Below are 11906 nucleotides of genomic sequence, written 5' to 3'. Positions count from 1 at the left end.
ATTAAAATCTTAATTTTGGATGGAAATATTAATTTCTCTGTTGAAGAGAGACAATCATGCTTTATTGTTCATGATCTATTAACCATGATTTGGGTGAAAACTTGAAACAACTTGAATGCTTGAAGTATCCTTTTTGTATTGTTATACAAACCAATATCCATTATATTCAAAAACTTATTAATGGAAAAGAGGTTTCGACCCCAAAGAGAGATCATTTCTGGATCTGTCACTACTATATACACAACTCTGAAATGGGGTAATGCCACATCCCTCAAGGCACCCTAGATTCACGAAGAGAGTACAAAATCCAGTAAGGAGACTTGCCAAAGCTACCAAAACTAGGATTACCAAGATTCCTAACTTCAACCCCTTGCTTCTAAAATGTTAGGAGCATCTCTACACACAATGATAGATATGTTATCCGATCAACAGTAAAAAGGAGAAGAACTCCTGTCATTGTTCTTTGAGAATAGAAAAAAGGTTTGTTTGCCTTCATTTCTCTAATATTTGTGGACTTCTATTTGTGTGTATTGTAACAAGGTAATGGATCAAACAAGTCTCTTGAGAGCAATCCCAAGACTCATATATTATTTGGGCAACTTCAAAGATCCAAGATTTGTAAATAGGGAAATGCTTTTGGGAGCCAAAGTGTGTCCCGAATGTTGTGTTTTTTTTTTTTTTTTTTTACTTAGTGATTAAGTAAGTATTTTTAGTGATATTGTGAATTTTTTATTTTTTAAAAAATATTTAAGAATATAAAAAAAATGAATGGAAAAAAAAAACTTTGCATTATTCAGTAGGTATTCTCGGGGGATTTAGCAGTACCCTTGTAAATGATGTTGTAAATGAATCAAGTTGTTCGTGCATGCTCAACTTATGAACTTGTCTCGATTTCTGTTGTTTTAAGAAAAACATAAATTCAAACAAAAATTTAGGCTAGACTTATTATACAAGTCAAACTTGTATTTAAAGTAGTTATGACTTGTATGAACTCGTATAACTTCAAATTTATTTATTTTGTAGATATTATATTAAACTTTATGCTAAGCATTCGCAAGTATATAAAAATATAAAAGAGAATCATGTTCTTAGCATGATGATACGCTGGGTGTCATTTGATTCGATATGAATATTATAAATCATTATATTGATAAGTATTTATAATAACTATAATATTTATATTAATTCAAGGTTGTTTTGCTTAAGTTTGTAGATAGAGTTAAAATATTTTGTGTGTTCAAACGCACATACACATTTAATCTGTTTTCTTATAGAACCCATATAGCTTGTGAGAATGGAAAGATTTCCCAGTTTATTAATTTTATATATAGTTTACATATTCGCCAATTTAATTCATATAACCTTGACATAATTAAGTAATTATTTCTTTGAATTCTTGAAAATGTATAAGATTTTTTAATGAATCTTATTCATCTAGGAAAATAATAATTAATCAAACAATCCATAAACAAGCTCGAATAATTATGACAGATAAATAACGTACTGATTGTAGATTAAGCTGTAGCTTGATAATAAACTCTACTTGACTAGGATTGCAACCTCCGCTATAAAGAAACTTGATACTCAAATTACCCTCCATGATCATGTAGATACTTTAATTTGATCTTGTTGAGTCTAGCTAAAACATTTTTTATATCGATCCTCTGTTCAGACAAATCTGCACAACAATGCAAAGCCAAGCCCATAGTTGCTGATAAGCATGTCTCCATAGCAACATAGTCATTTTCATTGCTCAACAAATTGGCATCGATAACTTCAAGTATCGAAAGCGAAAATGATTCCTCAACTAAACGCTTTAAGCTCATTTCACCAATAATCATATCATCAGTGGGCTTCTTTCTTGTAAAAGTTTCCATCAATAATATTCCATAGCTATACACATCACCGCTTGTAGAAATAATTCCTTCAGATCCATACTCTACACATATTAAAACATATCATGAGAAAGATATTTCACATACGATGATCCAAATAAATTAAGTTTGAAGGTTGATCCATATGTTACCAAAATAGAACATTTATGTATCTATGCGAGACTAGAATGACAAAAATAGTAGCTGGCCTCACCTGGTGCCATATACCCAATTGTAGCCATGGTCATTGTTTGCGTGAGAGAGATTCCATCACTTAGGAGTTTGGCAATACCAAAATCAGCAACATGTCCAACCATATCTTCATCTAATAAGACATTACTTGGCTTCAAATCACAATGAACAATAGGTGTTGAATAACCAAGATGAAGGTATTCAAGTGCTGCTGCCACGTCAATCATTATATTAAGTCTTTGTAGCATATTCAAGCAATGGGTGCTAGAATACAACCACATCTCTAGGTTCCCTTTAGACATGTATTCCAAAACAAGTGCTTTGAAGTCAATGTTACTACAAACGCTAATGATTTTGACAAGATTTCGATGACGAACTTGTCGTAATATCTCACATTCTATATCAAAACTTTTGAATGCACCTTCTAGTTCCAAATTTAGAACTTTTATTGCAATGTATGTACCATCTAAGAGTGTCCCTCTATAAACTGAGCCGAAACTCCCTTCTCCAAGTAAGTTGTTTGCACTAAACCCTTCTGCTGCTTGTAAAAGTTGTTTGTGCGATATTCTTCTCCATGTTGATAAAGGTATTGAGTCTTTGTTGTTGGAAAGTTTTGCATTCTTCTTTCCATGGAGTTTTCTTGAGACTAGTACAACAGATACTACAAGTATCGTTAACCCCAATGTGGGCAGTACATATCTTAGTATACGCACCCTCATTGCCTTTCTTGGTCCAAGAGAAGCTTCTTTGCATGGAGGAACATTCAGTCTAATCACACCACAGAGTGCATCATTTGACATAAATGATTCAGCTGAGAAGTTAACAAATGGTCCCCGTGTTGGAATTTCTCCTCGTAGTTTATTGTAGGAGACATTTAGATATTTGAGGTACCTTAGCACTTCTAAGGACTTAGGTATCTCTCCAGATAAGTTGTTACCAACAAGATCTAACAACTCCAAGCTTACTAATCCGCCAAAAGATATAGGAATAGAGCCCTCTAATTGATTGACTGCCAAAGAGAGATTGACTAGGGATATGAGCCCACCCATTGTTTCTGGAATATGACCGGATAGTTGATTTCTTGATAAATTCAATATTGTCAGGACCTTCATATTTCCAATATCTAATGAAAGCGAGCCACTTAGGGAATTGGATGACAAGTCGACTGCTAAGAGATCTGTCTGCCTCCACAAGCTCGAAGGAATCCTTGAAGTTAATTGGTTGAAGGCTAAGTTGAGAAATCTTAATGAAGTCATATTAATTATGCTTTCAGGAATCTGCCCAGATAGCTTATTTCCAGCTAAATCTAAATCTCCCAATCTCCCTAAGTAACTGATATCCAATGGGATTGGACCTATTAGCCTATTATCAAAAAGGCCCAAACGTTCGAGCATGCTTAATCTTCCTATTGTAGTTGGAATAGGTCCGGAAATATCATTGTCGCCCAGGGACATATATGTCAATCTACTTAAATTGCCAATATCTATGGGAATGTTGCCCTTAATATTGCAACCAGTGAGATCAAGTTGTTCAAGAAAGATCGAGTGGTTTCCAATGGAATTAGGAAGGACTCCATTTAGTGGATTCATAGACAGATACAATTTTTTGAGATATGGATTGTTCGCAAAATATGAAAAGATACTCAATTCTGAAGATTCAATGGTCAGATTATTGAATCCGAGGTTGAGCACCTGGAGGAACCTTAAATTATCAAGTGTTTTTGGAATCAAACCCGAGAATGAGTTACTTTCCAATTCGACTGAAATGAGCTGTGAAACATTGGCAATAGTGGCTGGAATCGTTCCACTAAGTTCATTCCCCTCAAGAAAAATTCCCCTAAGATTTGGAAGCAAGAGGCCCATATTTGATGGAAGAGTGCCTGAGAGGTGATTTCCTAGTAAGATGAACAGTTGTATTGTTGAGATATTGAATATCTCCAGTGGAATTGTGCCAACAAAATTGTTAAGTCCCAGATCGAAATACTCTAGGTTCTGCAAATTACCAATTTCACTTCGTATTGCACCTGTCACAATAAATTAATTAAAAAAAGTTTTTATAACAAATAAAACGAACAAATAATTAATTGGTTAAGCCACCCTTGAGTTGATTGCAGTGGTGGATCAGAGTCACATGTACTCTAGTGGGTGCAGTTTTTACATAATCACATTTATTTTTTACTTGTCGCACTTACTAAAAGAATATATGTGGCAACCATTACGAGAATCCTTGTTAATGTTCCAACCATTAGAATATTTTGATCTTTTCATGAAAAAAGCATTTAGTTTTATTTACTTAAAATTAAATCCAATATCTCAAAAAAAAAAAAAATCATAATTAAAATCCATACACCTAATCATTTAGATTTATTTAATCGAGATTGCATGTATACTAATCATGAATGGTGATATATATCAAGACTGTACGTTAAAAGAATTTAGTTGTAGCCAAGGTATAATACTATAGGCCAGCATTATTAACTTATGGCTTATCCTTGTACATGAATTAAACAATTTTTAATGACAAATCCTAGGAAAAATCACTAACCAATTATTTTTTTCCTTACATTTGGAAGTACCTAATTAAAGAAGATTATATATAGAACATGCATATATACTAAATCAATGGTGGCACAGTGGCACCTTTATTTATATCAACTAATACAAGACGTGCATCACGTACCTTCGAAGTTGTTGTAGGCAAGATCTAAAAATATGAGCTTGGTTAAGTTCCCTATTTCGGGTGATAGTTTTCCTTTCAAATTATTAGACTCCAAGTTTAAATATTGCAGCTGTTTGCACTTGAACAAAGAGGATGGGAGCTGACTACCTGTGAAACATGCAATTACACTTTAGAAGCAAATATTGGAATTTACTTACTGATAATTAATGCATAACCTACCAATCAAGATTAAATATATATACCTTTGAAGTTGTTATTGGCAAGATTTAAATATGTAAGCATGGTTAAGTTCCCTACTTCTGGTGGTAGTGCACCAGATAGCGTATTATTGCTGAAATCAATATATTGCAGTGAAGACATGTTGAAGAAAATGGAGGGCATTGGACCTGAAAACTTGTTTTCTGCTAGAGAAATTACTTTCAAGGTAGACATGATCTCGAAGATAGAGGATGGTATAGAGCCCCAAAGTTGATTATCTTCAAGTACAATTTGTTGCAATGAAGATGTACTGTTAAATAGAGATGATGGGATAGTACCTTCGAAATTGTTGGTTACAAGAATTAAAACTTGAAGTTTGGTTAGCAACCCTATCCATGACGGGATTTCTCCACTGAATTCATTGTATCCAAAATGCAAGAATTTCAAGTGATAAAGATGAGACAATTCGTTTGGCATTGAGCCATGAAAACTATTGTTCCTGATGCTTAAGCTGACAAGAAATGAAAGGTTTCCTATATGTGGAGGAATGGTTCCTACAAGACCATTATTAGAAAGGTTCAAGGCTGTAACCCGATGATGTCTAGAACCACAGGTGACACCAACCCAATTGCAAACTGAAGTACTGGAGGACCAATTTGTTGTCAAAATATGGTGAGGGTCATAAGAAATATGAGCTTTCAAGGCAAGAAGAGCAGATTGATCTGTGGTAATATTGAAAATTTTTGCATCAGTACTTAAACGAGACATGAGAAGCAGTGCCAGAAAACGAAAGATGAGGAAACAAGTAGTTTGGTTGGCCATGAGTAGTCTATGTCGAATGAGGTACTGGGATTTGTGTTGTAGTCCAAGGAAGAACGATATCAGCGATATTTAAAGAAATTGCAGGTAGCATTCGGAAAAATAAGGTGTCATATTCTTAGTTGTCATATTCTTTCCACTTTGTACGCATCCACTGAGAGAATTTTAAAAGAATACAATGCACGGAAAGATTATTTGTTTATTAACTTTTATCTTTTTCTTCGAGTACACAGTGGACACAAATAAGGCATTAGTGTAAAATATTTGTCTCCGATGCATTAGATCATTGGAACCAATTAAGATTGTCTCATATGCAATAGACACATCAACTGAGACATGAATAATATACTATTTAATATTACGTCGTTCTTTCTCCCACTTGAGACTTTTAAATTCAAATAAGAACTTGAAATAAGGATATTGCTGTTACGTTGTCCGAAGCATGTGACCGAACAATACATTTGGCTATTTTTTCTTAAAAGTAGTAAAATAAATGCTTCGATCACCACTTTCAGGCATCCATGCATTTTCCTTGAAAGAATCTTTTTCCAACAGATTTCACATTGTTTTATATATACTTTGCCAGAAAAATATTGATTTATTTTTCCCCCTTACATGATTATTGTTTTATTAATGTGCTCCACCGGTACCTAACGGGCCCCCACAAGGAGAGAAAAATGCCGCATTGGCCCCAACTAGCTAGAAAATATATCCCCTCAATATATGCTATTTTAATGAAATGGACACGACTAGAAAGATCAAAGTCTTTAAAGCTGTATCCACACCGAATTTCCAGACTCTGTCCTCTTCCACACGTCTACTGATGAAATTGTAAAGGATTTCATATTTTCTTTCTACTTTGAAAACACAACGCAAGAGATAAAAGGAAATGTTTAACGCTAAAAGGAAGAAAACAATATTCGAGTTGCACAATATCATGCAAATTAAAAAACTTACGATACCCCCACAAGATGTTGAACTGTGATTTCCATTGGAGGTCATGTCTCAATATTCAATTTCAGAGTACCAAGAGGAATGTGGGGGGCTTCAAGAATGATAAATGATATTTATAATCATAAAGTGTAAGAATTTTGCAATTTAAAAAAAAAATGAATAAATATAAAATACACGTAAAAAAGTTAAATTTTTAATAATAAATCACACTCTTTTTCAAAAGAAATATAAGACTTGTACAATTCATAATTGTATTGAAAAATTGTTTCAACAAAATCAAAAGAGAAACAGGCAAATTTAGAAGCAAGAGATAAGTACTGCCACATTGTTGAATTCTATCGTCTATAGGGATACCCATATTATTGTCAACAACTTCAAGATAAATATAGAAATTTTAGTACGAAGAGCATGGTTCCAAAGAAAAGAGTGAAAGGATAGGGAATGAAACGAGTATAATGCATGAATGAAAAGGAGATGAAGATGAATGAAATGAAATGAGTAGAAACTATCTTGTTTGGATATTTTAGAGAAATGAATGGAAAGTATAAAATCTTGTCAAGGATTATTATAATAAAAATGAATAGAAATGAGTATTTCGTGACATTATTATTAATATGCGAAGCCAAAAAAAATCATCATTAATAAATTAATAAAATTTACTTTATTGAGATCAAATTTCACTTATCTTCTTCAATTGATAATCATTAAGATGGAATTTCAGATATAATTTTTTTTCGATGATTATATCAATATGCAATACTATTGCAACCAAAAAATATTAATTACTTTATTCTAAAATATATATATATATATATATATATATGTATATATAAGTTACAAGGGATTAGTAAATAACAGTTGCGTTATGTGTAGGCCTTTTATTGACTTAAATATTATAAATGTCAAATGTTTACAGCTAGTCTATGAAAAGGTTCCAGCTACGTGTCTACTGTACATGGAATTTATTTCATCTAAAAAATAATAATCAACTAAACAATTTTTTAACAATAAATTCAAGTTGGTTTAAAATAAATCATTTATGAATAAGAAATGATATTTATAATCGTGATTATACAAGTATTATATAATTTTTTTAAAAAAATAAATTAATACGTGACTTATATATAAAAAATTAATTTTTTTTAATTATAGACTCTACTCTTTTTTAAAATAATTACATAATATTTATATATTCTATAACTGTATATAGAATTACTTTAAATGAATATATGAAATAAAACTCAATTGCAATAATCTTACTCTCGATTGCCGCTTAAGCTGTCTTTTCTCGTCATTAAATGATAAAGGAAAAATTTAAATGTATTATAAAAAATTTAATTTCCATGCTAAAAGTTATAAAATTTGAAATTTAAAATTTGAATTTAAAAGAAAAATTAATAAAATAAATATTATAAATAAAAATGTAAATAAAATTATAAATACATATAATATTACTCAATGACTAATCCAAACAATTGAAGCCTTTGGAATTTTCATGAGTTTAATGCGACAGGTCAAAGAACTGCGAGCTGATGACTAATTTGTGAGACGAAGAGAGAAAAATCTAAGTTTTGATCCGTCTAATGTAATATTATATATCATATTTATTATCATTAAATAATAAAATAATATATAATAAATATATTATATCTTATTTAATATAATAAAAATAAAACAGCATTTACCAGGTCAACAGAGGGTCTAAAAATCCCAATTAAATTGCCATGCACCAATTAAAATCCCAAATTCCAAATGAAAATAAACTATGACTTTTAAAAATGGGCATGTCCTCTGCATTTACCAGGTCACCAGAGGGTCTAAAAATCAAGGACATTGAGGTAAAATATATACTATTTTAATGAAATGGACATGACTAGAAAGATCAAAGCTTTATCCACACCGAATTTCCAGACTGTCCTCTTCCACACGTCCACTGATGAAATTTTAAAGGATTTCATATTTTCTTTTTACTTTGTTTACTTTGACAACACAATGCAAGAGATAAAAGGAAATGTTTAACGCTAAATGTTGAGCATGCACATTAAAAAACTTAAGATACCCCCACAAGATGTTGAACTGTGATTACCTTTGGAGGTCATGTCTCAATATTTAATTTCAGGAGGAAAAATATAGTTGTAAGCATAATTGTACACTAATCTGTATACTAATGTGATGTGATTGGTCAGAAAATAAATTTTATTAAAAACAGTGTTAATTTAAATTTTAAGTATGAATAAATTAGTATTAGTACACAGATTAATGTGCGATTATACTTGTATGTAGCAAAACTCATTTCAGAATACCAAAAGGAATGTGGAGGGGCTTCAAGAATGATAAATGATATTTGTAATCATTGAGTGTGAAAAAGTTTCGTAATTCTTTAAAAAATAAAAAATAAATATAGAACACTCGTGAAAAAGTTAAATTTTTTATAGTAAATTACATTCTTTTTTAAAAGAAATATATGACTAGTACAATCTATAACTGTATTGAAATGAGTATAATGCATGAATAAAAAGGAGTTAAATGAATAGAAAGTATATAATCTTGTCAAGGATTATTATAATAAAAATGAATGGAAGTGAATATTTTGTAACATTATTATTAATATGCTAAGCATAAAAAATCATCATTAATAAATTAATAAATTTTACTTTATTGAGATCAAATTTCACATATCATCTTCAATTGATAATCATTAAGATGGAATTTCAAATATAATTTTCTTTCGATAATTATATCAATACGCAATACTATTGCAATCAAACAAAATAAGTTACTTTATTTAAAAAAAAAATATATATATATATATATATATAAGTTACATGAAGGAATTCATTTCGGTTATCTTTCTCGCTCTTCACACCATGGTTTTAAATATAGTACCGTTTTATTTTAATATTTTGACCCGTATGACATCCGGTACCTTATTTAAAACATGTTTAAACTCCAAACGAAATTCTAATGCAATGAAAGAGTTAAGAACTTAAGAGGGTGTACGCCTTTTATAATTTTATTGAATAATATATTATAAATGTCAAATGTTTACAGCTAGTCTATGAAGTGGTTCCAGCTACGAGTCTACTGTACATGGAATTTATTTCATCTAAAAAATAATAATCAACTAAACAATTTTTTAACAATAAATTCAAATTCGTTTAAAATAAATCATTTATGAATATATGAAATAAAACCAATTACAGTAATCCTACTAGGGGTGCTATCCGCATCATGCGGGGCGGGTACACCCCTTTCCCGCACCCCGCCCCCGCATATGCGGGGGATGAATATTTCATCCCGTACCCCACCCCCGTAAGGCGGGGGTGGGGCCCCCCACTCCAGTGCCGGGGGGGCGGGGCGAACACCCCATCCGCCCCGCCCCCCGCCCACTTCAAGAATCTCATATTTCAATGGGCTTAAAAAAAATTTTTGTATCTAAAAATATTATTTTTAGATCCAAATTATTATATAATTAAATCATAAATTAAAATTTATATATATAATAATAATTTAAAAACTAATAACATAAAATTATGTTACTAATTTTTAAATTTGTTAAACTTGTTCACAAGAATCACAAGAGAGTGAGACTTGTTCATCACAAGATTGCATATGCCATGGGCACCCTAGGCCTCATTTATATAGAACTCTAAGGCCATACAAGAGTCTTACTTGAGCAATGTGGGACTTACTGTTGTGATGAACAAGTCTCACTCTCTTATGATTCTTGTGAACAAGTTTAACAAATTGTAATATATTATATATATATATATATATATAATTTGTAAAATAAAAATATATATTTATAAATATAAATATAAAATGCGGGGCGGGGGAAAAGCAGGGCGGGGTTGAGCCCTGCCCGCCCCTGCTTAGTGTATTTCATGCGGGGTGGGGGACCCCGCCCCGGCATGTGATGTGCGGGGCACCCCGTCCGCCCATGCGGAGGCGGGGCGGGGTAGCGGGGGGCAGGCCCCCGCTGCCCACCCCTAAATCCTACACTCGATTGCAGCGTAAGCTTTCTTTCCTCATCGTTAAATGATAAAAGAAAATTTCAAATGTATTTAAAACAAAATTATAAAAAATTTATTTTTCATGCTAAAAGTTATAAATTTAAAAATTTAATTTAATTAAAAAAATTAATAAAATTAATTTTGTAAGTAAAAATATAAATAAAATTATAAATACATATAATTTTGACAAATCCAAATAGTTGAGGGCTTTGGAATTTTCCCTTAAAAATGAGTTTAATGGGTCAGGTCAAAGAATTGTGAGCTGATGACTAATTTTTGAGATGAGAGAAAAAAATCCAAGTTTTGATTCATTTAATATAATATTATACGTTACACTTTTATCTTATTTTTATCTTATTAAATAAGATGTGACATATTTATTATAATTAGTTAATAAAAAATATATAATAAATAATAATTTAATAATGATAAATATGTCATATCTTATTTAAAATGATAAAAATAAAAAATATTTAAAATGATAAAAATAAGATAAGAGTGTTCTTAAATTACCGTGCACCAATTAAAATTCCAAATGAAAATCAACTATGACTTTTAATTAATGGGCATGTCCTCTGCATTGACCAGGTCACCAGAGGGTTTAAAAATCAAGGATATTGAGCTAAAAATAAAGTCCTGATGAATTTGATAAAATGCAAAGTTAATGTCTTGTATGATACTCCTGCAAGCTATCACACAATCCGATCAACGGCCTTATTATTATCTAATTAAGAAGTTGTAACAACCTAATTTTTGCCTTTTTTGTCCCGCTGGATTCCAGTCCAAATGAAAAACGTATTCAATCCAACTGCCCATTTCTTTTTAATATTTTTTACGCACCATTATTCTTTTCCTTTTCCGAATTTTCCGGTTCTTTTTCAAAAGGCTTTGATTGTTGGCCGACACCATCTTCACCTAACATTGACTCTCACCCATCTACTCCTAAGTTCCTAACAACTACATTTGAATTTGAATTAGTCATATGAATGTATGAGAAGTTTTGAATTACAAGAAAAATATGAGGTCTTTCAAATTAGAAGAGTTACCATTCATCCATCAAATATGTATTTTATTTAAGTTTAATCGACAACGATATCTTCATTAGCTTTCTGGAGCATTTCTTCTAAAGTTCTTTTCTGCATACGCAACTCATTGACTTCTTTCAATGCTTTCATGG

At 31.3% G+C, this 11906-nt stretch overlaps 1 protein-coding gene across 1 annotated transcript; it reads right to left on the bottom strand.

Moving 5' to 3' along the window:
* Positions 1-1453: 1453 nt before the first annotated feature.
* On the bottom strand, positions 1454-5788 carry LOC122278926 (probable LRR receptor-like serine/threonine-protein kinase At3g47570). Its single transcript, XM_043089133.1, has 4 exons — positions 4988-5788; positions 4746-4892; positions 2089-4089; positions 1454-1939 (listed from the first exon to the last, which is right to left on the bottom strand). Exons 1-4 carry the CDS (start codon positions 5763-5765, stop codon positions 1590-1592), a joined length of 3276 nt encoding a protein of 1091 aa, XP_042945067.1. The 5' UTR covers positions 5766-5788; the 3' UTR covers positions 1454-1589.
* Between the last annotated feature and the right edge of the window lie 6118 nt (positions 5789-11906).

The sequence above is a fragment of the Carya illinoinensis genome, chromosome 10 (genome assembly GCF_018687715.1).
Source record: "Carya illinoinensis cultivar Pawnee chromosome 10, C.illinoinensisPawnee_v1, whole genome shotgun sequence".
In the NCBI taxonomy this organism is placed as follows: Eukaryota; Viridiplantae; Streptophyta; class Magnoliopsida; order Fagales; family Juglandaceae; genus Carya; species Carya illinoinensis.
The sequence above is the reverse complement of the archived record's forward strand: the minus strand, read 5'-3'. Positions and strand labels throughout refer to the sequence as shown.